This window comes from Rhinolophus hipposideros, assembly GCF_964194185.1.
Source record: "Rhinolophus hipposideros genome assembly, chromosome: 10".
Lineage (NCBI taxonomy): Eukaryota > Metazoa > Chordata > Mammalia > Chiroptera > Rhinolophidae > Rhinolophus > Rhinolophus hipposideros.
The window spans coordinates 50,677,750-50,705,335 of NC_138056.1; the positions used below are offsets into that span (position 1 = coordinate 50,677,750).

General features: G+C 39.0%; 1 protein-coding gene across 3 annotated transcripts; it reads left to right on the plus strand.

Moving 5' to 3' along the window:
- The first annotated feature begins 52 nt into the window (after nucleotides 1-52).
- AAMDC (adipogenesis associated Mth938 domain containing) lies at nucleotides 53-23,210 on the plus strand. 3 transcript variants are annotated; one of them, XM_081063775.1, is made up of 4 exons: nucleotides 53-158; nucleotides 6,112-6,260; nucleotides 21,000-21,095; nucleotides 22,799-23,070. In XM_081063775.1, the coding sequence occupies exons 2-4, from the start codon at nucleotides 6,129-6,131 to the stop codon at nucleotides 22,937-22,939; spliced, it is 369 nt and encodes a 122-aa protein (XP_080919901.1). In that variant the 5' UTR covers nucleotides 53-158; nucleotides 6,112-6,128; the 3' UTR covers nucleotides 22,940-23,070. The 3 variants fall into 3 exon arrangements, with proteins under 3 accessions (XP_080919901.1, XP_080919902.1, XP_080919903.1); XM_081063776.1 differs by lacking the exon at nucleotides 53-158 and adding an exon at nucleotides 5,408-5,604 and having other exon boundaries at nucleotides 22,799-23,210; XM_081063777.1 differs by lacking the exon at nucleotides 53-158 and having other exon boundaries at nucleotides 6,126-6,260; nucleotides 20,808-21,095.
- Nucleotides 23,211-27,586: the final 4,376 nt, after the last annotated feature.

Below are 27,586 nucleotides of genomic sequence, written 5' to 3' on the forward strand. Positions count from 1 at the left end.
ACGGAGGGGGCGGGGCTTCGGGCGACGACTGGTCGAAAGGCTCATTCGGGGCGGGGCGACAGGGTGGAACGCCTAGCGTCCAGGGCCTGATCTAACGAAGGTGAAAGGTAAAGCACGGAGCCCTTTGGGATCGCAACTCGGCGGAAAGAGGTCTTTGGGTGAGTTTTGGGAGAACTCCAGGAACTAAAACTGCGCCACGAGATAGTGGGGGAAATTAAGGAGAATGAATCAGAAGCAGGAAAAAGAATGGGGGGAGGAGCACAATCTGGATGGTTGGAAAGGAGAAAGAGAGGTAGGCTGGACCTTTGTCAGGAGAAGCCTGCGGAAGTTTGCCGAGGGGTATAGCTGTGGGCTGGCGTAGAAGAGTCTCAGCTTTGCTTTCGGAGAAACGGGTCTGACAGCTCTGGGGGAGGGGGGCCTGAAGAAAATGGGCTCTGCGGGGCTCCTCGGTCTGAAGAGTTGGGGCCCTGCCAGGAGAGCAGTCTGAAGGCACCAGCCTCTGCAGGAAGACCAAGGTGTCAGAGGACAGGGTTCTGCTGTGGTTGCCAGGGTGTGAGGGAGAGGGGCTCTGGTGTGCCACGAAGGCCTGAGAGGACGAGGTTCTCTGGGGACCAGGGTCGGAGGGTGGGCTAGAACTCGGTAACTAAGCGGAGGAACGTGATAGGAGACTTGGTGGGAGGGCAGAAGTTTGATGGAAGATGGGGCTCCGGCTCTTTGGGGGCAGCAGTGAGCGTTCTCTCCGGAAGAATCTCGGAAACCATCTGTGATGCAAAATGGAATGTGAAGCTTGGGCTGCAACGCGCATTGGTTGGGAGCCTGAGCTTTGGATGCAGTCGGACTGGAGTCTTACCAGAACTGCTTCGCGATGTTGCGGAAGTGTTTTCATTTCTTTGAACCTCTGGAAAGTGGTGGTGATCATAGTACCTACATCACAGGGTTTTCCTAGATAATTCAAAGAAAATTGATCAGCACATTTGATTAGCCCTGGCACATTGTAAGTATTTTTAAAATGTTAGCTGCTATTATTGAAAAAAGGAGTTCCTAAAGTTTAGATTAAATTCAGCTACAATTTATACCGTTTACTACTTTGAGCCAAAATTTTCAGCGTGCATTTAAAACTTACAGACGTGTAGCTACTTCCTAAAAAGAATCTGAAGCAAGGAACAATATAAACCAGGTACAACAGAACAATTTATGGTTAAGAAAAATAAAGAGATTTATAGGCAAATGATTGTATTGGGGACAGGAAAAATGTTTAGCACAATTAAACATTGAATTTTGTTCTGTGTTTCTAGGTAAAAAAGGGAAAACAGTAATTGGTCTATATTCTCATTATCTCAAGAAAGAAAGAATACTCATTTATCAAGAAAAAATTATATTGTAACAGTAATTTATTACCTATTATACTAATTCCCAATCTAGAATAATGAAAAAATCCATTTTAAATGAAAAATGTTATTTTGAAACTTATCAAATACTTTAAAAAATTCTAGTTTAAGGAATACTTACACATCTATAAGAAATTAAAGTATATACAACAATGCGAATGTACTTTAAGCTATTGAGCTATACATTTAAAAATAGTTAAAGTGGTAGGGCGGCCGGATGGCTCAGTTGGTTAGAGCAGGAGCTCAGAACAACAGGATTGCCGATTGGATTCCGACATGGCTGGTGAGCTGCGCCCTCCACAAATAGATTGAAGACAAGGAGCTGCTGCTGCTGAGCTTCCCGAGGGGCATGGCTGGATGGCTCAGTTGGTTAGAACACTGAGCTCTCAACAACAAGGTTGCAGGTTCAATTCCCTCATGGGATGGTGGGCTGCACCCCCTGCAACTAGACTGAAAACAGCGACTGGACTTGGAGCTGAGCTGCGCCCTCCACAACTAGATTAAAGGACAACGACTTGGAGCTGGTGGGCCCTGGAGAAACGCACTATTCCCCAATATTCCCCAATAAAATTTAAAAAATAAATAAAATAAAGTGGTAAATTTTATGTTATGTATATTTTACCACAATAAGAAAAAAGCAAAAAAAGAAAAAGTAAAGTCTTACTTTAGGAAAATGTCTATGGTTGTGAATTATCGTTGCAAAAGAGAAGTTTTAGTTTAATGTGTGGTAAAATATTGTTTTTAAGCAACACTGAAAATAAACACAAAACTAAACTAAAACGTATTGGTAGAACTCAAAGTCCCAAGTATGTATCTCTAGCCCTGGAGACCTGAAGAACCCAGTTTTAGAAAAAGCTGACCCAGAACACATCTTTAACAACAATTTTGCACTAAGATAAACATTTATAAGATGGTTACTTAAGTTGACCTTAAATAAAAGGTAGGTATGCAGTATTAAATAAAATCATATCTTTGTGAAGGAATTTTGATGGATAGAACTTTCAAACCAAAAGAGAGAGAAATCATTATGTGAACCTTACCCTCCACCCTCTTCCTTTTTATTTATTTGATTTCAGCTTTTCCAGCACCTCACCTCCTACTCTCCCATGGGGTTGTAAAATAACATGCTGAACAAAAACTGAAATAAAATCTTCACACTATAGTTCTCTTTTCTCCATGCCCATTCAAAGGGGATTGATAAATAAGGTTAGAGTTTCTGCCGTTGTCGATCTAGATTAGCATGGAAGCAAAGTACTTGGGCATCAAAAAGTTACATCCACCCAAAAGGGAAGACGTTTTACTATAAAGCAAGGTTTACATCATACCTTCACTAAATATGTTCTTGAAAAGAAATTAAATGACACCCATATACCACCATCGCTTCTGACATGGAAGAAATGAAACAACGTCTGTCATAAATAACATGATCTTATATATAGAAAATTCTATGGAATCCACCAAAAAACTTAGAAGAATAAACAAGTTCAGCAAGCTTGCAGGATACAAGATAAATACTCAAAAGTCAAGTGTATTTCTATACACTAGCAATAAACAATCCATAATGACATAATTCTATTTACAATAACATCAAAAAGCATAAAATACATTTTTTAAGAACAAAAAAGTTAAAAAATACTGTTAAAGGAAATTAAATCTTAATGGGAAGACATCCTATATTTTGGGTGACTTGAAAAAAAATGGCACTACTTAAATTAATCTAGATTCAGTGCAATCCCTATCAAAATTGCAGCTGGCTCTTTGTAGAAATTGACAAGTTGATCCTAATATTCACATGGAAATTCAAGAGACCCAGAAAATCATAAACAGTGTTTTAAAAGGTGAACGAAGTTGAAGATCTCACACTTCCTGGTTTCAAAAGTACTACAAAGTTACCTTTATCAAGACTGTGTAATACTGGTAGAGAATAGCTGCTATGAACTGAGTTGTGGCTCCCCAAAATGTGTATGTTGAAGCACATACCACTAACCTCCAGTGGGACTATATAAATTATAGGAATACAGAAGAAACAGGTAATTAAGTGAGGCCTGAAGGTAGGGCCCTAATTCTATAGGACTTGTGTCCTTATAAGAAAAAGAAAAGACACCAAGAATGCTCATGCACGGTGCTTATGCACAGGGAAAAGGCCATGTGAGGACAAACCAAGGACTCTATTCCAAGCCAGGAATGGAGGTCTCACCAAAAACCTACCCTGCTTGCACTTTGAGCTTGGTCTTCCAGCCTTCAAACTGAGAAAATAAATTTCTGTTGTTTAAGCTAAACACAATTTGTGGTATTTTGTTATGGAAGCTGTAGCCGACTAATATAGAAGTCTTTCTCAATACTCAACAATTCATTAAACTTTCAGGTTATACCACATTTCAAAACCCACCTCATGTTTTAAGGAAAGTTACCTTTTAAAAATTACATTATAGTTATTTGTATGTCTTCTCTCCTCTAATATTAGCTCATCAAGAACAGGAATTATGTTTTAAAAAATGTGTCTTCCTCTCATTGCCCCTAAAACTGTGTTTATATCCTTTGCTATATAGTACATTTTAAAAGTAGATATTCAGAAGTTGAAGCTGTAAAAATGAACTAGTAGTTGTCAATGTTAGAAGTATCACTTTGTAACTGTCTTTATTTGGAGAGTAAATAGTTTAAGGAAATGTATATAGGTGCCAAATTGACAAGGGGTGGACTGTGATGGTTAGTTTTATGTGTCAAATTGGCTGAGCTATAGTACCCACTTAGCCATTCAAATGTTAAGCTAGCTATTGCTGTGAAGGTGTTTTTAGATGCAGTTAACATCTATAATCAGTTGACTTTTAAATAAGATTATCCTCCATATTCATTTTAGGCCTCATCCAATCAGCCTAAAGGCCTTAAAAGCAAAACAAGCTTCCTTGCAGAAGACATAATAACATATCAATATGGCAATGACAACTTCTGCCCAAGAGTTAGTTAGCAGCCTGCTCTACACCTATGGACTGGCCAACACCCACAACTGCATGAGCCACTTCCTTGAAATAAATCTCTTAATGGGTATAATCTGGTACTGTTTCTCTGAAGAACCCTGATATATATACACATATATATGTGTATATGTATGTATATATGTGTGTGTGTATATATATGTACATATATATGTGTATATATGTACATATATATAAAAGCAGTTTTTCGTTACTATATTTATCAATGCCAGAATTGCCCTTTGATTCGTTTTTGAAATGTCTACCTGTTGAGATTCTGTATTCGTTGGGTCATTCTCATCACAATTTTAATTCTTTGTACATGGCTTTCTTTAGTTCTTTGAATATATTTATAATAGCTTTTTTGAAGTCTTTGCTAAATCAAACATATGGGAACATTCAAATACATTCTTATTTGATGAGTGTTGGTCACACTTGTTTCCTTCCATGTTTCGTAATTTTTGGTGAAAACTGGACGTTTTAAATAATAGTCAGATGTCTAGATTCTGATTTCCCCCAAAAATATTGTTGTTAGTTTATTTGTTTGTGTTTAGTCACTTGACTAGACTACATCTGTAAATTCTGTCTCCTATGCAATGTGTGGCCACTGGAATGTGTATTGTTTTTTACTTTTTTCTTGTTTTTAAGCTTGACTTCCTAGGGCTCTTCTCTGTGTCTATATAGCTTAGCGTTCAACCAAAGATTGTGTTGAAACACCTCAAGCCAGTAAGATTTTCACTCTACTGATGGGTCAGTGTATGTACTGGGGGTTACATTCACCATTGGGACTGTTTTCTTGTCTTCACTGGCTTCCTCTTGAGCCTTCTCACTTCTCCACTTTGCATGTGGCCGAGAACATTCTGGGCTCCAGTGGCCCAGAATGTTTGCATGACTTAGGCCTACTCCCATCTTTGATGTATATACACACAGCTTTTGTCTACTCTGGATATGTGGAGAGCTTATCAAGCCCCCGATGGCTGTGTCACCCCTGGGAAATTCCTTTTAAATCCCTGCCTACTCCACCAGTCCATTGCTTGCCCCAAACAGGCTCACAATATCAAGGAAGCTGAGCCACCTACCATATTTACTTGTCACTGAGATCACCAGTTTAAATCATAATTCTCCAAATCAAGTGAACCTCCTCTGGCTGTAACAGCAAGACTGTTGGTTTTCATGCTCTGCACCAACCAAGTTGAACCTCTGTGCCAAAAGAACCAATGTGGGGGCATAAGGAGTAGCCCCAGGTAAGAACAACAAATTATCTTACTGTTATCTGAAATGCAGTGGTTTTCACGAATAAACACTCAGTTTTTACTATGCCTTTAATATTATTTCTAGCGTACCAGGTGGTTATTTTTGACAGTTTTATTCAGCTTTATATTTGCTTTTTGGGGAAAGGATGTATCAACCTCTTCAGTCCATCATGCTGAGGTAAATCTCCACCGCTTAATTTTATCTCCGAAAAAAATATCCTGAGAATTTCCTCCAAAGTCTGAGAAGTAATTGTAGTATCTAGTTTCCATGGTTGGATGATTCAGGATCCCAAGAACAATTTACTATTTAGGCCTCTAAAGAAGAAGTGACAACTACATAAATGAGAAAGATGCTTCTTAACTCATAAAGGACCGGGGCTTACTATATTCTGTATATAGTATTGTATTTTAAAATACATCATTTATCGTATACCTCCTGTATTTTGGATCTGTTTCAACCCTACTTTATAACTGATTTAGTATATTCTTTTTTTTCAGATTTCAGTTAAGTTCCTATGTCTTCCCCTGAAATTGCTTCCCTTTCATGGGGGCAAATGAAAGTACAAGGTTCAACTAAAACCTATAAGGACTGCAAAGTGTGGCCAGGAGGAAGTCGCGCTTGGGACTGGAGAGAAACAGGAACTGAAGTAAGTTATTAGTGTTTGGTTGACATTGCATAAGGCTGACCAAGTGATTTCCAACTTCCTAAGCTATAATGACCAAATGAAATGTAACTGTTTTTCTCTCTGTCTCTCTCTCTTTGAGATACAATTAAAGTTGCCTTTTTACCATTAAAGTTGCCTTTTTAAAGTATGCAATTCAACAGATTTTTTGTCATAAACTTGTGCAACAGTTACGACTACTTTCAGACTATACGGTACTGTCACACCAAAAGGAAATCCCATAACCATTAGCAGTCATTGCCTATTCTTCCCTCTACTGATCGCCTGGCAACTACTAATCTACTTTCCGTTGCTATAGATGTGCCTATTCTAGACATTCCATATAGACTCTCTCAATTCTCTTAGGTATATACATATACCTAGGATTGGAAATGCTGGGTCATATGGTAACTCTATGTTTTACCTTTTGAAGAACTGCCAGACTTTTCCAAAGCAGCTGCACCATTTTATATTTTAGGAATGTGTGACATTTCAATTTTTCTAAATCTCTCCTCTCCAACACTTACTATTGTTCATTTTTTGTTTTGTTTTTATGATACCCTTCTACTGGATGTGAAATGTTATCTCATTGTGGTTTGAATTTGCATTTTCCTTGTATTGCACTTCCTCCAGTATTCTCAGTATGCCATGCCCAAGGAAGAGTCTCCATTCCATGAGTGGAGGTTGGGTGAAAACAGGGAACCCCTACCTCTCAACCACAGTCATTGGGACTTGGCCTCAGCAACAGACAGCTGGAGGCAGGATGTGAAACATTGAGTCCTATTCCTCCCAGAAAGAAGCCCATTCAGCGGGGAGCTGAGAGGAGAAATAGTCCTATGTTCTTGGTTGTAGCGCTCTGAAGTGGAGTCTCCACCTCATTGAGCTGGGAGTAGGGAGGCAGGTAGCAGTCTTTCTTTAAATACAGAATCTCACCTTTCCTACCAAATATTTATAGATTTAAAAAAAATTTTTTTTCTCCTTTTTTTTAAAAATAGATTTTCTTGAATAGATGTTTTCTCATTTGCTGTTTGCTCTTAGGACCATTTCCAAAGACTTTGAATGGTTTTATTTTCTAGGTTTGTTTGTTTTTCTTTGTTGTTTATTTTAATAATTTTCACCTAAGAGTAGGCTGTGGAGCTTTTTTTTTTTTTATTAGTTTCAGGTGCACAAGACAAAGTAATACTTAGACGTTTATCATTTATATCCCTCACACTGTGTGAACCCCCCTCCCCCCATCCACTATCCCTCTGACATCGCACAGAGCCATTACATTTCCACTGTCTCTATTGCTAATGCTGTACTCTGATTTTTGTTAAATTATATATATATATATATATATATATATATATATATATATATATATATATAAAATTATAGTTGGCATTCATTATTGTTCAGCTTCAGCTTCAGGTGTACACTGCAGTGATCAGGCATCTACATCATCCCTGAAGTGGTCTCCCAAATGGGACAAGTGTCCATCGGATACCCTACAAAATCTTTACAACATTATTGATTACATTCCCCAAATTAATTTTCAAAACCCTGTGGCCATCTTGTGGTTACTGACTGTTTTCTAATCCCCTCACCTTCCCCCTTATCCCCACTCCCCTCCCATCTAGCAACCCTCAGTTTTTCCTCTATGTCTCCAAAACTGTTTCTGATTAGTTCATTCACTTATTCTTTTCTTTAGATTCCACATATAAGTGAGATCATATGGTATTTGTCTTTCTCTGTCTGACTTATTTCACTTAACATAATGTTCTATGTCCATCCATGTTGTTGCAAATGGTAAGATTTCTTTCTTCTTTATGGCTGCGTAATACTCCATTGTATAAACGTACCACAGCTTCTTAATCCAGTCATCTACCGATGGACATTTCGGTTGTTTCCATGTCTTGGCTATTGTGTATATTGCTGCAATAAATATAGGAGTGCATAAAGTTTTTTGAATTAGAGTTTTGGATTTCTCCGGATAGATACCTAGGAGTGGAATTGCTGGATCATAACGTAGTTCCATTTTCAGAATTTTGAGATACCTCCATACTGTTTTCCATAGTGGCTGCACCAATCTGCAATCCCACCAACAGTGCACAAGCGTTCCCTTTTCTCCACATCCTCGCCAACACTTTTTGTTTGTTGATTTATTGATGATAGCCATTTTGACTGGGGTGAGGTGGTATTTCATTGTGGTTTTTATTTGCATCTCTGATGGTTTGAAGGATAATCAAAGGATATCAGTTTGAAGGATAATTTTGCTGGATATAGAATTCTTTTTTTTTTTTTTTTAGTTTTATTTTATTTTGGATATAGAATTCTTGATTGATAGTCTTTTTCTTTCAGCACTTTAAATATGTCATCCCACTGTTTTCTGTTTGTTTATTGCCCTCTAATTGGTTACTAATTAGAAATCAACTGTTATTCTTATTAAAGTTCCCTTGGACTTGACAAGATGCTTCTTGCAGCTTTCAAAATTCTCTCTTTAGCTTTGGGCAGATTGACTGTGATATGTCTAAGTGTTGAGCTCTTTGAGTTTACCCTCATTGGAATATATTGAGCTTTGTGGATAGGCATATTATTGTTTTTCCTCAAATTTGGGGAGTTTTCTGCCATTATTTCTTCAAATATTTCTTCAGCTCCTTCTCTCTCTCCTCTCCTGTGACTTCCATTATGAGTATAATGGTATTTTTATGGTGTCACACAAATCTATGACGCTCTGTTCATTGTCTTTGTTCTTTTGTCTTTTCTTTTTCTCAAGTCGATCAGCTCAATTGATCTATTTTTCAGTTTTGCTGATTTTTACTTGTTGTTGAGCTCCTTTAGTGAAATTTTCATTTTAGTTACTGTATTTTTCAACTCCAGAATTTCTATTTGGTCCTTTAAAAAATAATTTCTATCCTTTATTGATATTCCTCATTTGGTGAGAAACTGTTCTCATACTATCTTTTAGTTCTTTGGGTATGGTTTCTGAAACAATGATTGGAGGGAGGTTTCCTTACATTCCTAGACAATATATGTTCCATTTTTTGCACTTTGGGGTATACAGTCAACACTCAACCAGGCAGTTTAAAACTCTGCTTCTTCTTGCTTATGCAGAGTCTCAAGGTTAGCCAGAATTGTGACCTTAAGGCCTTCATATATTATTCCTGAGCATGTACACAACCCTGGACATATGTGTGGCCTTTTTAACACCAAGGTTCATTTCAGATCTTTTCAAAACCCCTTTTGAACATCTCATTTCCGAGTTTTTCCTTTCAAATTTTTTGGTTAATCTCTTGTTTGCCCTGTTATCTACTGCTTCAGGCAGCTTCATTTTTAAACAATTGTCTCCGACTGGTTTTTTTACAAACTTCTGTTGGGAGAAAAGATGGTTTCCATCAGTAGGCTCTAAGACATATCAAATAAAGACAGCCTATGAGTGGGCTTCCAGGGAACCACCACATAGATAAAATAATGACAGTTTTCTGAGAATGGGGACTTGAAGGAGCTTTAATCCATTATTCCATCTTAAGTGACTATGAGGCTGGTGGTTTTCACTGTGATTGCAGGTTGTTGCTTTTCAAGGCTACCACAGAACTGGGGATGGGACAGATTAGAATAGGGCAAGTTAAAAGTGCACAAAGCTCACTTTTCAGCCACTTTTCTTTAATAAACACACCCTGAATTGCTGGAAATCTTTGTTAATTTCCAGAGTACAAGAAAAGTTAATTCTATTTCTGCCAGTGTTCTTATTGCTTTTATGGAGGAGACAATTTTTAGAGATTCTTAATAAATATTTTTATTGACATCACTCAAAAGTAACTATTTCAGGTTCATATTTATACAGTGGTGTGTTGAATATGGCTTTCACTGGCTCATAAGAACTGATTCTTAAATTTTCAGGAATTTTGTCAGCTAGTTTTTAGATGCAACCATTATTGAAAACTAAATTGTATGAACTTACTTAAATAAATAATTTAAAACATAGGCAATACATACTTAAAATTCATTACTTCCTAATTATTTTAGTATTATTCTGTGCTGTTCAAGTTATTTACATCTCTTGTTATTTATATAGTGAAAATACTACATGAGCTACTGTACATCTCTTATTAGCTCTGCATTCATTGATGTCACATTGGTATCTTAAAAGCATGTATTTTGAAATCAGCCATGGTGGGAGGATTTATATCACAGAAACTGGAAAACGCTATATATTGGGCCTTTTTTTATTTGTCATTGGCACTTTATGGCTTTAAAAACTTTATGGCTTTAAATTTTGTATTACTAAATATAGTAAGTTTACTTTATTGCAAATTATAAATAATAATAATATACCACCATTCAAAATAAAATCTTAGAAATACACTTGGATCCCTTTCCCTTTCCTGCCTCCCTTATCAATATCCTGAATTTCCTTTATGCTTTTCAAATATTTGTATGTATCCACAGTAGTATTTTGTATTGTCCTTCATGTTCGAAGTTTTATATTAATGGTTTCATCTCTTGTCCACCTTTTTGTTATTGTTTTTGTTTTTATATTAAGGTTTTATTATTATACTTTTGTTTCTCCTTTTTTGGAAGTTACACGTTCTGAAGTTAAATCCTCACTTAACATCATCGCTAAGTTCTGCGACTTTAAGCAAAATGAGGTATATCAAAACCAGTTTTACCACAGGCTAATTGATATAAACAAGAGTTAAGTTCTTATAGTATCTCATCAACATAAGGAAATTATACTGGACGAAATGTTGTTATTCACGGACCTACATTATTTTTATTTGTGTAGTGGTTGTCTTCGAAATTATATGTTTAACCACATGAAATTGACAAATTTGTTGATCAATATTGTGTGGGTAAGAGTTGAATGTCAACAATTTCATGTAATTCATCCTAATATAATCTTAACAAAGTCTAAAATTAATTTTTATCTTTACCTCAGAACACTTTCCTCTCATCACTTTCCTTCTATCTTACATATTATTGTTATCCAATAATTTGGTTCCTTCAAAAGTAGATTATTTTGTTATTATTTATTTTATGAAGATATGTTGTTTTTTCATTATTACAATCAATGTTTGTTTATATTTACCCACATGTATACCAGTTTCTTTGCTTATCATTCCTTCTTGCAATTTAGATTTTGGGATCACTTTCTTTCTTTTTAAAAAAATAATATCTTTTACAAGTTCCTTTAGTGAGAATCTTTTGGTGAACTCTGTTTTCATATGTTTGAAAAGGTCCCCATTTATTCATTCTAATTTTTCATGGTGTTCTTTGTTGACAGTTTTCCCAGCACTCTATCAGTGGGAACACTGAATGGTCTATGTCCTTCTTGACATTTATCCTGAGATTTACATTTGCTTGTTCTTGGCGTTCTATGTTACTCTTAATATGAGACTACTAGGTAATTTCTTGACTGGGGCTTCCAGCTTGACAATGTACATTTGAACTCCAAACTGATGTGCAAGCAGTTTTTTGATTATAAATCCTCAGGGGAGATTTTTTTTATCCCCCCAACAAAAGCTTAGGCTGAGGCAGACAGGTTTCCTTGTCTTTTTCCTTTTCCAGTGGGTGTTTTGTTTCTGTTTTTGTTTTTTGGTCAATCCTTTCATTGACTATGGGTTTAAGAAGGGTACTTTGCATAATTTGGAGGGTTGTAAACGGTTCCAGTGTCCCACCTTGCTCAAGGCTTATCTCCTAGTCGCAGAGTGTCTCATAAAAGATTATGAGAATGGCAGATGCCCCAGTGTTACTTCAGTATCAGTTCACCATTCTGATTTTCAACTCCCTGGCCACTTTTGTCCTCCATGAATTTCTCTTTTTGCAAGCTCAGCTATGCATTTCATTTCAAGGGATGTTTCTTTTTATCCAGCATTTTTAGGCATTTTGTTTAAGGACATTTTTCAGGTTTTATAGTCTTAGCACATTGTTCTGCATAGAACACAGTCACACCTACGTAATCAGGCCCCACATAAAAAAGAGAGCCCCAGAACACATTCTGTTCATGCCTTGGGTTTGAACTACGTGCACTCATTGTTTTGATCCAGACACCTAGTTGCTTGTTAGCTACCAACCTGGATCTTAAAGGAAGGAATATACCCGGATGGGTAAAAGGAATGGGAGGCATTGAGATACAGAAGGAACATAACGAGAGAAGGCTGAGGAATAAGAAGCCATAATGCGCTTGAACCAAATGACTGTATTGGGTTGTGTTATAGAGTAAAGCTAGAGAGGTGCGGAGTATCTACAGAGCTAAGCTTACATTTTATGCATTGGACAAGGCATAGCCACTTCATTCATTCATTTATTTTATTCATTTATGTAATGTCTTCCTTAGAATTTTTTGTTGTTGTTTTAGTTTCAGAGGCATAGCCACTTTAGATAACTTACGTAGAAGATTGATGTGTCTGCGAAAGATTATCCAGTACTATGGATTTAAGACATATTGGAGTACCAGTTTATGAGTATGCCACATTGGAGAGATTTTTTCCCCCCTCAAAAATGGATTTAACAGTGTATGTTGTGTTTTTTCTCACATAAGACTGTATGATTAATATTACCATTAACCTCGTTCTTGATTTAAGGAAACTTGAGCACAGAGAAGTATATAACTTGCACAGGCTCAGAGGTAGGAAAATGTGAAATCAAATAGTAAACCCAGGTCAGATTCCAACTGTCTCTCCCATTCCTTTCTACTACATCATGATTCCTCTTACACACTTTAAAACTTACAAAACTGTTAAGGTGCCATTGATGATGATAGGAAAATCGAAAAGAGTTGCCATAAATTTCGCTCTCATCTTGTAAGTCTCATTTGTCAGCAGGATATGTAGCAGGAGGTATTCTAGAACTAGGAGAGATAAGAGATAAGAACTGGGAAAGATGAGAGGAAAAGCTGAGGTGTTGATCTGTAGCTCATCTGTGTGGAGGCAAAAGGACACGGGATCAAAGCTGTTAAGCCTCAGAGTCCTTATCCTTAAAATGGAGTTAATATCATCTGCTTCATGCGAGTTGATCTAAGGATTAATGCACTGTGCTGGAAATGATGTAGGCACTCAATAAATGAAAGCTGTTATTAAGTTAGTATTAGTGTGGATGAAAATGAAACAACAAATTTGAAAATTATTAAGGAGGTGAAATTGACAGGATAAGACAATTTATTAGATTTAGCAGGTGAGGGAGAATTCTTGCGTGGATAAATGGATACATGTGATTCCATTCATTGAGATTGGGTATATCAGAGGAAAAATAGATGTGTTTGTGTTTAGGGGCAGAGGTTCAGTTGAGAAAATGATTCATTCTTTTGGAATATGTTGATCTTGAATTTATATTAAGGCATCTAGATAGAAATGTTTAGTAGACCTTTAAATTCATAGGTCTGGGCACTGTCACATTTTAGCTGGGTAACCTTAAACAAGTTATGTAGCCACTCTGTGCCTCAGTTTAAACATCTACAGAAGGAGAATAATAATGTCTGTTTATCATGGGTTGATACAACAGTAATACCTCGGTTGGGAAGAATCAATTTTAAAAATGTATGCAATGCAACTTACCTTGCTCATGCAAATTTATTCTTTCCTTTCTCTCAGTCAGTATTTCTCAGTGTGATTCATAGATCTCTTGTATCAGAATCACCTAGAATGCTTGTTTAAATGCATGTTCTGTATCTACCTCACTTCTCCCACGTACTGAATCAGAATCTCTTGGGGGTAGGGTCTGGAAAATAATGTACTTCGTAGGGTTGCTTTGAATACCAAATATCTTCATCTTCGTAAAACATCAAATGGTGCCTGTCATGTAATAGATATTTGATTTTATTCTCTTCCTGACTTACCCAGCACAATGCCTAGCACAGAATAATGCTCGAGCCTATTCGTTTCTCCCCATGTTACTATAGAAATAACTAAATTGCTTTGGTTACTATAAAAATGACCGAAATTACTTCTTTAAAAATACTCTTACACATGAAACATTGACTTGTACATCAAATGCTCCTTGAGGGAAATAAGTGCCTGAGTATATTCAGGGGAGTTCTTATTACTGGAGACTACTACATTTGTTTATGCCATCAACTGATGGAGATAATATTATCTCTAGTGATTTTTTTATGCTCTAAATAGTAGTATTACCAGCCATTCTTTTTAGTGAACCACCCCAAAACTTAGTGATGTACACTAATAAGCACTTTTATCATGCTTGTCGATCCAGCTGACGCAGCTCTACTCCAAGCTGCAGTCAGCAGGTTGGCGGGGTGGGCTCTGCTCTGTATGTCTCTACTCCTTCTTGGACCACCGAGCTAGCCAGGACCTGTTCTTCTCATGGTGATATCTGAAACTCACAAGCATAAGTCTCACTGAACAAGTACATAAGTCTCACTGAACAAGGCTTTGCTCATCCAGATTCGCCAACATCAATGGGGCACAGAAGTATATTCTACCCACAGTAAGAGGGCAAGAGGAGTGAATATTTGCTGAACAATCATCCAGACTATCAAAATGGTCCATCACATGTTGGACATCTGCATATGAGTTGTTCCTTGGACAACTTAAAATCAACATACCTCCCACCCCCCAAATAGCCAAGTACTTCCTGTGTTCCCTATCTCCATTCATGATATCACCATCCCCATTGTCACAGTAACTTAAAAGAGAAACAGCAGAAACAATTTTTACCTCTCAATTTTTCTCCCCCACCACATCCAACAAAGTACATTTGTTGATCAGGCCCCAGCAGTTTTTCAAATTCACTCCCTTCTGCTGCCTCAGTTCTCTCACCTGGACTATGGCATCAATCTCCTACCTGGTCTTCCTGCCTCTTATTCTACCTCTTTCAGGTCTATCTTCTGTTATAATTTCTAAAAGATAAAGTTGGTCATGTCTCTGCTCTGCTTAGAAAAATCTCAGTGACTTTTCACAGACCTCAAAATTAAATAGACTAGAATTCAAGACCTTTTTTTTAATGATACAATTCCAAATTATCCTTTCAATCTCATCGCCTATATTTTATAACCCACATCTGAAGAACTAGTTATTCCCTACCAAATACTTACTGCCTTTCAAACCTAACATGATCTTTCATTCAGTACCTTTTGTGCCTTCGCTAAAACCATTTGCCTTGGAATGACCTGCTCCCCTTCGTACGTGTTGAAATCTTATACATCCTCCAATTTCACGCTTTTGTGTTGTCTCCTCTATGAAGCACTTCCTCATAATCCTTGTGAGAATGAGCTGCTTACTCTCCTCTCAGTATTTCTGTAATACTTCCTGCCTCTATCATAGCACTTAGTGCAGTTCACCTGTATTATAATGAGTGTGTATTTATCTGTTTCCCTCATTAAGTGATGAACTCCCTAAGAGCAAGAACTATGCATTTAGCACTGAGCCTGTAAAGTAGGAGCTCAAGAAATTTTTGCTGCATTGAATTTTTTATTATAAATATCACTAACAAATTAAAAAAAATATTTTGTGACATTCCTTTTTGGGTAGATTAATGTTGTGATTCTTTTTTAATTGGTTTAAAAGGGAAGAGGGACAAATTTTGTAGTGATTACAGAATGGAAATATCAAGCAAATTTATTGTCTTCAACCATGTCCTTGCAATAATAATTACTACTGCTTCCTAAATCTCTACCCATCGTTAAACAACTACTATGTAACTGGTCAAATATAGCTTTTCCAGGATGACACAAATAATATTTTTCGGAACTAAGTTTGAACCTGAGTCTTATTATGAAGCCCATACTTTTCTACTGTTTCATACAGTCTTTGCTCATAACTGTCTCATTGGAAAAGAGTCTATGTGGAAACATGCATAGGTCGTTCCTTTATATATCCTTTTGTTAGGCTAAAAGGGGTCAAGAAGGAGGACATAACACCAGTGTAAAATTAGAAGAAAGTCAAACCAATTAGCAAACACAAAGGGGGAAATGTCCAAGCCTTACAGAAAGCCACTCTGTTGTTTAGCCGGCACAATGGGTATTAGCTAGGCATTTTCCCACAATGAATAGCTTTCACCCAAGAAAAAATAAACTTTGTCTACCTACCAACATCGTATGATGTAAAGCCTCTTACAGAAGAGGCCCAGATTCAGACAGTAAGAGGAGAGAGCTTTAGTGGCGTGCCCCAAGGGATTGGAAGAAACAGGAGGAGCTGGTGGCAGGTTGAGGACGCCTCGGTAACAGGCCCCTGCAGAAGGCTGCGAGGAATCACCTGCCAATCCTGGATCCACAGGCTGTTATCTTTCAGTGCTCTGTATGTGACACCCTGGGCCTGCAGTAGAACACACAGCAGCCAAATGCGTCATTTGAGTTCCATCGATCGGCACCCCTGATGGGCTGCTGCTGTGTCCAATCTTTGAATCTCCAGATGATGATGGGTTTGCACTCTTACAACCTTTCAGTTTGTTTCTCCGAGCTGTGGCCTTGTTTCCTTAGATTAGAACGTGAGCTTTTAGGGCCTGGGGATCATGGTGTCCCTCAAAGTAGTTGCTGTTCTTTGTTAAATGAAGGAATCATTCAACAATTCAGGTAAATGCATTTACTTAAGGAAGGCGAAGCCCTCCAAGCCTGCAATGTAATTCTGTTGAACAATTACCTTGGTCAGAGCCCCAGAAAAAATGTTTAGCTTCTTCATGTCATCACTGTTCAGCTCAAGGTGGTTCTAGGATTGATCACAGAGCCGTGGAACTAAAAAGGGCACCTACTCCACTCCTCTTATGTTGTTTTAAAACCAATTATTGCAATCGAGTGAAAAAAAAGTCCCCTTCTTGTTTTGCCTTTGAAAAATGTATGAACCTAAATAACTGTATTTTATATTTAGGTTCAAAAAAAGAGTCTATTCTCTCCCAAGCTCTTCTTGGTGGGGAATGGGAAAAGCTGGAATCAGAGAGCCTGGCCAGACACCTGGGCACCACTGTGTATGCTCTCCCAAGAGGAGGCTGTCCCCTGGCTGCTGAGCGGTTTGGTTCACTCTGACATGCAGCTGTTCTAACCTCGAACAGTCTTTGATATTCCCTAAAACATGAGATGCTTAGTATAAGTTCCTTAGGAAGGTGCTGATGAGGTTAGTCTTTACATAAAAGCATGCTAATGAGAGAGGCTGGCTTTGTTATCAGCTCTGGAGCACTCACTGACTAAGCGGAGAATGTCAGCAGCAGTTGCGCAGCCCACAGGGAACCAAGAGACAGAGAAAGCCGGGGAAGATGTGCTGCGTTTGCTCCTCCTGCTTTTGTAGCCACCTGGCTTCTGTTAAGTTTTGTTTCCTTGGCTAAATAAATCAGGAAGTGTGTGTGGCTGTATGTGGTGTCTTCCTGCTTTTTAAAAAATATTATTTATTTACTTTTAAATTTCCTGTTTATTTTGTAATAATTTCAGACTTACAGAAGTTACAAGAATAGTACAAAGAATTCTTTTTACCCAGATCCGAATGTTAACACTTTATCATATTTTATCATCTTCTGCATTGATATTTTTTTCTGAACTGTTGCAGATATATCTCTTTACTCCTAAATACCTGTGTGTATTTCCCCAAAACAAGGACATTCTCTCACATAATCACAATACAATGATCAAAATCAGGAAATTAACACTAATACGATACTATTACCTAATATACAGATCTTATTAATATTTTGCCAATTGACCTAATACATGTGACACATTTGCTTGTCATTAATTAATGGGATCATATATAGTCTTTTGAGACTTGCTTTTTTCACTTAGTATGATACATTAGATTCATCCATGTTGTCATGTGTATCAATAATTTGTCCTTTTTTATTGCTGGGTAGCATTCCACCATTTGGATTATAATACAAGCTATTTATCTGTTCACTATTTGAGGAATATTTGGGTTGTTTCCAGTTTGGGACGATTACAAATAAGGCTGCTGCGAAAATTCATGTACATCTTTTTGTGTGAATGTGAGTTTTCATTTCTCTAGGATACATACCCAGGCCTATGATTGCTGAGTCGCATTAAGTACCTGTTCAGCTCTATGAGAAAATGCCACATTTTTCCAGAGTAGCACTGCATTTTACCTAGTAGACATTTCCACTAGCTACGTCTGAGAGATCCGATTTGGCCTCACCATCATCTGGTATCTCATTGTAGTTTTAATTTGTGCTTCCATAGTGACTTATGATATTGAATGTCTTTTCATGTTCTTCATAGCCCTCCATATATTTTCTTTGGGAAAGTGTTCAACTATTTAACTAATTTTTAAAAATCGTATCGTTTTCTTACTGTGTTTTGAGAATTCTTTATGTATTCTGGATACAAGACCTTTGTCATGTATGTGATGTGCAAATGTGTTCTCCCAATCTGTAGATTTTTTCATCTTCTTCACGGTGGTGAGAGAGAACATGCCATGGTTGAAGAACTGATAGCAAGACTATGTGACCAGAGTATGGAACATGAAGAAAGTGGCATGCAATGAGATTGGAGAGGCAGCCAGGAAGATACTATGTTAAGGAGTTTGGCATTTGTTCTAAGGGCAAGGAGAAGCCATCGAATGCTATTAAGCAGAGGGGTGACATGAATGGATTTGTGTTTTTAAAAGATCCCTCTGGCCCCAGTTGAAGAACAGATCATTGTAAATGGCTGAGGGGTCTTTATGGAGACCAGTTAGAAAGTGACTGCAATAGTCCAAACAAGAAATGGTAACAGCTTAAAGTAGGGGAACGGCAGTGGAGATGGAGAGGAATGGACACGTCCAAGAGATAATAAGGAAGTAAATGTCTAGTTGATACCAATCCTTGAGGGAAAATGTTTTTAGTATTTTAACATTACCTTTAATGTGTAGGTTTGTCTTAGATTGGCCTTCACCTAAGGAGGTTTCCCTTCTAGTTTAGTTTGCTGAGAGCTTTTTTTACAATCATAAATACATGGGGAATTTGTTAAATGCTTTTTCTGCATCAGTTGAGATGATCACCGGCTTCTTCTTCCTTACTCTGTGGTGAACTACATTGATTTTATAATGTTGAACCAACCTTGGATTTGCTAATATTTTCTTGAGAATTTTCATCAAATGTTTCAAAGAGAATTCACCAGTGAAGTTACGTATGCTGTTTTCAGCAGCCCTTTCCCTATACGATACCTAAGTATGGTCAGAATGCAGCCCTTCCACAACCACGGCATCAAAGCACGGTTCTACTCAGGTTTCAAGACCCAGATCATGTTTTCCCGGACAATTTCCCACTCATATTGCTTCTGAGAGCCTCAACTCGATTTTATCTCATTCTTTTGTAACTATTTCCACATATTCACTAGCCTTACCTGACTAACACTTCTCCTACGACGACCTGGTTCATCTCAGTATCTCCAGTGCTTGGTATAGGGCCCAGTGCAGAGGAAGTGCTCGGTAAATGCTTGTTGTCTGAATGAAAGAATAGAAATAGACAAATCAGGGAAGAAAGGCTTTGTCTCGCTGAGCTTCAGTGCTGAGAGTGTTATCCGTGTGCAGAAACACAATACGTAGGTAAAGCCCAGTAGGTGGGCTGGTGTTTCTAAACTTTAACTCCCATATCCCCTTTGCTGAAGTGGAAGCAGTTCAGAAGCCACCATCCTTGAATGTTAGATTAATCTTCATTAAACACCTTACCTTAAATACCCGTGGGAGGATCTGGGAAAACTTTAGAGTGATGATAGGTGGGTTTGAAAGCATCAGTATAATTTTTCCCGCAGCTAAATGGGAAAAGGGCTCAGAAAAAGAAAATAGTATGGGGATTCTTAGGAAATCTTTCCATGGTCTAAATTTTGGCATAGTGTCCAAGTGTTTCCTTCTCCCACCTCATCTCTTTCTACTCCCTCACCTGTCAATTACATTCCAGTTATACTGAGCTATCTGTAGTTCACTAGGTTTTTCTTTCGTCTGAGCTTTTGTACCTGCTATTCCCTGTACTTGGAATGCCTTGTTCTCTGATTTCCTTTAACTGGGCTAATTCCTGTTTGTCCTTTAGGTCTCAGTGTAAATGTCATGTCCTCTGGGATGCCTTCCCTGACCCTCTCCCCTGACCCCCCAGTATACATGCAAACCCAGGGAAAAGCCCCAAGACTGAAAATTTACCTCCATGAGCAGAGGGCAGAGAAAGACTGAAGAAAGAGGCTGGCCACTCGTCTGGTAATTAGTAGAGTTTATTAAGGGAAACTTACATACAAGGCATGTCATGGGCAGCTGCAAGACAAAATGGATCGATAGTCACGGGATAGTATGTGAATATTACCAATGGGAATTACTTGTGTGAGCAGGTCAGGGCAACAACCTGTACCAGGAACCAGCACACAGCAAGGGAGGGGTGCTGATTTATGTGTGAGTGACAAGGCATTAGGATCAGACAGTGTCTAAAAGGGGTGGTTACAGAAAGCAACCTCCATTCTGGCCCGGGCCCAGCTTGCACGACAGACATCAATCATGTCATGGAACTGTCTAGTCTCTTCCACACACCCCAGTCTGAAGTCGGTGCTCTTTCTATGTTCTGTGATACCCTGAATTTATTTCCTTGTAGCACTTGTAAAACTATTTCAATTTCTTTTTAATCTTCTGTATTTTTCACTAGATTTAGAACTCCTTCAGGGCAGCACAGTATCTTGTTATTCCTGGGGCCCAGAACAAAGCTTGGCACAGACTAAACCTCAATAAACATTTCTTCAGTGAATGAATGGGTGAATGAATGAATCCCACAAGAAGCCGATTGCAAAGAAAGATTAAAAGAGCAAGGGGCTGGTATACTTTTTCTTTCCACACCCAGCACACTCCTGGTGTACAGCCTGCAGATGTGGAGGAAGTTGTCAAGAAAGGTGTGCAGACCCTTGTGATCGGCCGCGGGATGAGTGAGGCTTTGAAGGTAGGTGTTGGCAAGCATAGCTTCCCTGAGGGTCATGGCTGATCTCTCGGACCTTTACCTTAGAGATGTCTTTCTGGGAAGTTCATCTCCATAGATCACACCCCCTCATTTTGCTGAGGAGCCAAAGGATGGCCCAGGATCAAACGATGGCTGTGTACGACTCTCCTTATCAGGGTTGGCCTCTTCAGTCTCTCCCTAACCCTGGACCTGTATTGTTTCAACTATGTCTCAGAAATTCTTCAATCCTAGAATTTCTCAAGCTCTATAACTATCAACATTTGGTTCTTTAGAGTTTTGTAGTACTTTATACTTTTACAGACTTTATAGTACCTTTTCTTTCCTTGGATGCATTCAAGTTATGTTTTGACCCCTTTCGGAAAAAATACTTATTTTTACTTACAGAATACATGCTTACTGTAAAAGAGTCAATGCAGAAATGTTGAAGAAAAAGGTGAAAGATTTCTTCTCCCCGATCTCCACACTAATGTATACTGCCCCAATTTTCTATGTATCTGCAAATATACACTTACACATACAGATGTATGAGTATATGAATACACTTGGAACCATTTTACATAAATAGGATTATGCTATACATATTGTTCTGTAACTTTTTATTCACTTACCCTATTACATGTGGACAGCCTTTCACATAAGTATACAGAGTTCTACCTCATTCTTTCCTTTATATAGATGTCCCAAAAATCCAGTTCCCTAGTGATAAAGGTGACCTTTACTTATTTATATTTTTTACTTTAACCTAGTTTTCCCATTAAAATAATTCCTATCTTTTCTGAATTAAAATGTATTTAAAATAATATTCAGCACTAGCCATACTTAAGAATGTCTAATAACAGCTGCCACTATTGAGACTCTTTTATGTAAATTCATTTACAAACATTTATTCAGCACCTTCTATGGGTTACACACTATTCTAGGCACTGGAGACAACAAAACGTTCACCACCGTGGGTAATTAAAAAGACAACTTCAGATCGTAATATACGCTATACAGAAAATGGTGACTTGCAAAGGGGTCTTCTAAATGGGCTGGTCAAGAAAGGCCTTTCTGAGAGGACATTGGAGTTGCAGTATACATACTTCAGTTAACATCATCCTCACACTAACCCTGTGACGTTAAGTTTTATTATTTCCATTTTACAGGGGAGGAGATTGGGGTTGAGAGACTTCCAGTAGCTGGCCTATGATCTTTCAGTTGGTCCATGGCAAAGTTAGTCTTCAGACTCGGGTTGGACTGACTGGAACATTTACCATTTACATAGCGTGGGCTCTGCACCATGCTGGACATTTCAGTTACCTTAGCTAAATTAGTTTTCCTACCAACCCTGTGAGCTAGCTATTATTATCCCTATTTCCAGACATGGAAACAATGGTTCAGAGAATTCAATTCACTTACCGAAGGTCACACCACTAGCAAGGACTTAAATCCAAAGCTGACTCCAAAATGTATGCTCTTTCCATTTCCATGTCATCTGAGCTTTATGCATGCATGTGATGACAACTTCTTAGAAGCCTTTTTGACTCCTTGGCGCTCACTACCAAATTTTGGACTGGTGACATGCTGGGTGATTGAGGAATGACAGTTGCCACTGTCTAGTTCTGTAGAGTATACTTGCCTCATGGCAGAAAGGCAACTCTGTGGGCCCCTTCCCCCGGACTTAATTATCGTATTCCTCTTCCCAGGTGCCTCCATCAACTCTGGAGTACCTCGAGAAACAAGGCATTGATGTGCGGGTCCTGCAGACAGAGCAGGCGGTGAAGGAGTACAATGCCTTGGTTGCCCAAGGTGTGAGGGTGGGAGGGGTCTTCCATTCCACCTGCTGATGGGGCCTTAAGAGAATAAATCATGAAGCAACCGATGCCTGCGACTATCTTCACTCTTACCATTCTCCCCACCCGCCTCCCCAAGCGTTTCTGAGCAGCTGCTCGTGGCAGGTCCGGTGCTAGGCTTTGGGATGCACGGATAACCCAGCCCTGGGGGTGGGGAGGCTGAAAACCAGGAGAGGAGGCGCATGTTTACCAAAGTTTAATAATGTGGTAAATGTTCGGCCAGAAGTATGAGAAAATAAAGGCAAAGAGACTTCTGCTTTGAAGGACAAAGAAAAATTTCAGTGCATTAAAATCACATTGCAGTTGATGCTTTGGAACATTTATCCATCAATTCAACCAGTATATCAAGTCCCTTCTATGCCAGGCACTGCTATAGACTCCAGAGAAACATGTTCTCATGAGGCTTATATTCTAGAGGGGAAAACAAACAAGTAAATGAATAAATACATAAGGTAAGTAGACTCTGTTATGAAGAAAAATAAAGCAGGGTAAGAAGACAGAGTGATGAGGCTAGTTCAGATATGTGGTCAGGGAAAGTCTCTTTGTGCAGATGACGTATGAACAGAACCTTGAATTAATTTTGGGAGCACTTCAGTAACAAAGAAAGGAGCTTGGATTCTAGGCAGACTGACTAAACCTGAGCCTCTCCAGACAGTTCTCCCTGGGCCTCTGATTCCCTCAATATAAAACGATGGGGTTGGACTAGATGCCCTTTAATGGGCCCTACTGACATGGATAGTCTGTGTTCTATTAAATGCCAGTGGCCTTTGTGAAGCCTTAGAATGGACTGATAGAACTACAGTAAGTTATCAGCATCACCTTATTTTTCATTTGTTCCCCCTTTTTCAAGAGTTATGAGTATGGGCTTTGGTGTCCAATAGCCTTGACTTTGAACTGTGGCTTTCTGCCACTCACTGGGCACTTATTTAATCCTGAGTTTCTCTGTTCTCATCTGTCAGACAGGGATAATATTAGTACCTGGAGTTACTGTAGATATTAAATGGGTAATTCATAGAAAGTTTTAGCACATTGCCTGACACGTAGTAAGGACTCAATAAATTGAAGCCACTGTTGTCATTATCTATTAATAGGGTTGTTGTGTAAAGCTGGTTGATTTCATTTTATGGTTCTTAATATAGCAGCTTATTATTTCATAGACTCATAGAATGTTGGAGCCCAGAGGAACTATATCCACTCTCTCATTTATTCAGTAATTCTCTTTCATGCCCATTGAGAGGATCTCTTACTAATTTTCTTATGACCAGATACTGTTGGGCACGGGGCGTACAGGAATTAGTAAGTTAGAGTTCCTACCCTCAGGAGTTATGTGGAAGGGACAGACAAATAGATGATACAGTGTGTTAACATATAATAGGTACAAGGTCCAGAAGCAGCACAAATGATAGACTAACCTATCCTACCAGGATGGAAGGGAAATTAGGGAAGGCATCACTAAGGATATAACACAAGCCAAATCTTAAAGAATCAGATGTTCCCTTATTCGCCAAATACTTGGCAACGCTTTAACTAGACATTTACTAAGTATGGTATTTATCACAGCCATAACCAACCATAGTACCATGCATGCCTGTAGAAGCCAGCATGAAATTCAAGTTTCTGGAAGGATTTACACCAACCCTTATTGAAGTAGCAGCCCCAGAAAACTGATTTTCGCTCCACATGATCCTATCACTTGACTGGCCCAGTTGGGCACTGACCTAAAGGGAGCAGCAACCTAAGATGTGGCTTGGCAAGAAAAGATGAGCTAAGACCCATCAGAATGGAAAGTAAAGGAATTTTTCCAAGTTCACCCAGCAAGTAAGTGGCAGACCCAGTTAGAAACCAATGATGTGTTTCGATCTTCTACCATGTGCCATAAGGAGGCCCATGGGCGTGAGATCCTCACACACCTAACCCCCAGCCTAGCAGTCTGGGGAGGTCCTGCTCGTGACCTTTCTGTAACCAGCCACTTGTCAGATGACAGGATCTTTCCAGATCTTAGTTGCTCCAGCTCATAAAGCTAGGAGGGATGTGTAATAAAATTCAGACTGTTTTTCTATGGATGCAATACAAAATTTTTTTAACCAAATGTAAGGTGAGACAGTGGGTGTTGACTTAGGCGTGGTTGTAATCAGTGCTCCTATGTAGTTGTCTCCACATTGAACTTAGTACAAACTTCTTAGAGACAGAAGTATCTGGAAGTGAGGTTATTAACCCTGTATAGAACTTGCTAATAAATAGCCCCTACTTCTGAATCTGTTCTACATCGTCAGTGCTCGAAACGGCAGAACCTGGAGAAGCTATTTTTCCACATGACGCTATACTTAGTCCATGTCATAATGACCTGTAAGGTGTACAGCCCTCACTGCCCACGCTTAATATTTCCTCTTGCTTAAGTAGTTCCTAAGATGAGAAATCTGCCAATTGCTAGGTGTGTATCTTTCTTCCCCATAATTCTGTTTGCTGAAGTCAATCATGTCAAAGCCAAATGTAAAATCCTTCCAGAAACTTGAATTTCAGGGCTGGCTCCTGAGGCACGCATGGTACTATGTTTGCTCTGGATTCTTAGACTCATTCATTCTTTCCTAGCCTGCTATGTGCCAAGAGCTGTGCTGGGATACACCACAGACATTCTCAGTGTCCAGGTATTCAGCTTAGTTGGAAGAAATAGACATGTAAGCACACAGCGATGATGCAGAAGTTGTGAACTGGCACAAATCTACCTGGAAACATTTTTTATTTGTCTCAGAGTCATTTTAACATTTGCCTTAGTAACCAAGATTTTTTTGGGGGGTATGTTTTATATGAAAATGCAGATTTCTGGCTTTTCTGGAAGAACTGGCAGCTCTGACACCACCAGGCCCACACTTACAAACACTGAGTGGAGCTGATTAGTGTTTGCTTTCTGACAGAATGCAGCTCTCGGATGCTTCGGTCTCTATGACCTTCCTCTAAGCCTCTTGACTCCTTTTTTACCACCTGCCTTCTTTAGGGGTTTGTGTTTGTGAACCTGCAGTAAATACTATGGTTGAAGAATGAATAGGTGGGAATAATGCACCAAGCCCACAGGAGACACAGAAAAGTTCTAGAATGAAGCTCAGTCCTAAAGAATGAGAAGAAAGGAACCACAGGAGACAATCTAAAGAGCATATTCCAGGGCTCAGCAGGTTCAGAGGTCTGAGGCAGGAGAACATGGTGAGCGCTGGAAACAGCTGCAGGTTAGTCTCTAGAGCTGGAGAAATACAGGGAATGTCTGGGACAGGGAGTATGAGGCTGGAGACAGCAGCAGGAGCATGAAGAGCCTTCCAGGATAGGGGTTTAGACTTTATCCTGGGACCAGAAGTGATCTCCTTAAAGGGGGTTAAGCAGAGGGACGGTGTGATCAGATCTGAGTTTTAGAAAGATTACTCTGACAGCCGTGTAAAGAACAGACTGAAGGGGACAAGATCTGAGATGAGATCATTAGGACACCAGTGCCACACGTAAGGAGAGATGCGGGTGGCCTGCACCAGTTTTAACAGTGAGTATGAGAAGAAGACTGAGTCAAGAAACATTTAAGGGAGTGGAATCTAAAGGACCTCATGGCCGGTTTTATATAAAGGGTGAGGAAGAAATCCAAAGTGACACACCGGTTTCTGGCTTTGACTGCTGCGCGCATGGCAGACTGCACACAAAGACAGAACAATAGGTCCCTGTTATGAAAACCATATTGGACTAAAAATCAAGAGGCCTAGCTTTCAACCTTGGCTTCAGCACTAACTCCGTCTCTCTGGGCTTGTATCTTCACTTGTACAATGAAGGTGCCACACCAGAGTGATCTTTATGCTCTCTTTAAGGTCTCTGTAACAGAAGGTCATTTTTTCACTTCAGTGAAAAAGTGTGGAACCACATGCAGAAAAATCAAGATTCTCGTATTTCACTAAACCTGAGAATTCAGGGTAAAAGGAATTTAAAAGGTTGAGTCCAACCCGTCATATGATACTTGAATTCCTTTGCAACAAACTTGTCAGGAGCTTGTTCAACCTCTGCTTGAACACATCCAGCATGAGAATTCCTTATCTCCTAGTGCAGCCCATTCAATTCTTACACAGCTTCAAAATCCTTATCCTGACACTCAGCCAAAATCTGCCCCTTAGCATGGCTCTACCTTTGGTGGACAAAGTACTAAATTTTGTGTTTTAAGACCTAAAATCAAGTCCGGGCTTTGCCCCTTAGAAAGCCTCAGTTCCCCCACCTGTAAAATGGGGAATATTCTGGAAGGCTGTTTTATTTATTTATTTTTTAAATAAAAGAAGTACTATATCTGAAAAGGCTCCAACATATTCTTTCCTTAGAAGGCTTGCTATAGCAATGGCTTAAGGGCTCAGTCAGCAACCAAGGGGTCTTAGTGTCATCTTTGCTCCAACCCAGCAATTGTCATTAGATGCTTCAAGCTTCATTTTATCCCCAAGGCGGGCACTTTTCTCAGGGCATCTACTATTGGCACACGAGAGCCCACTGAGGGCATATCTGTAAGATGTACAAAACAGGCAAGCACGCTAGAAGAGGAAGCTCCCTAGAGAAGTCCCTCTATAGTAGCTATGACTGCCTGGGTTCAAATTCCAGCTCTGTCATTTACTAGTTGTGTGACCTAGGCCAAGT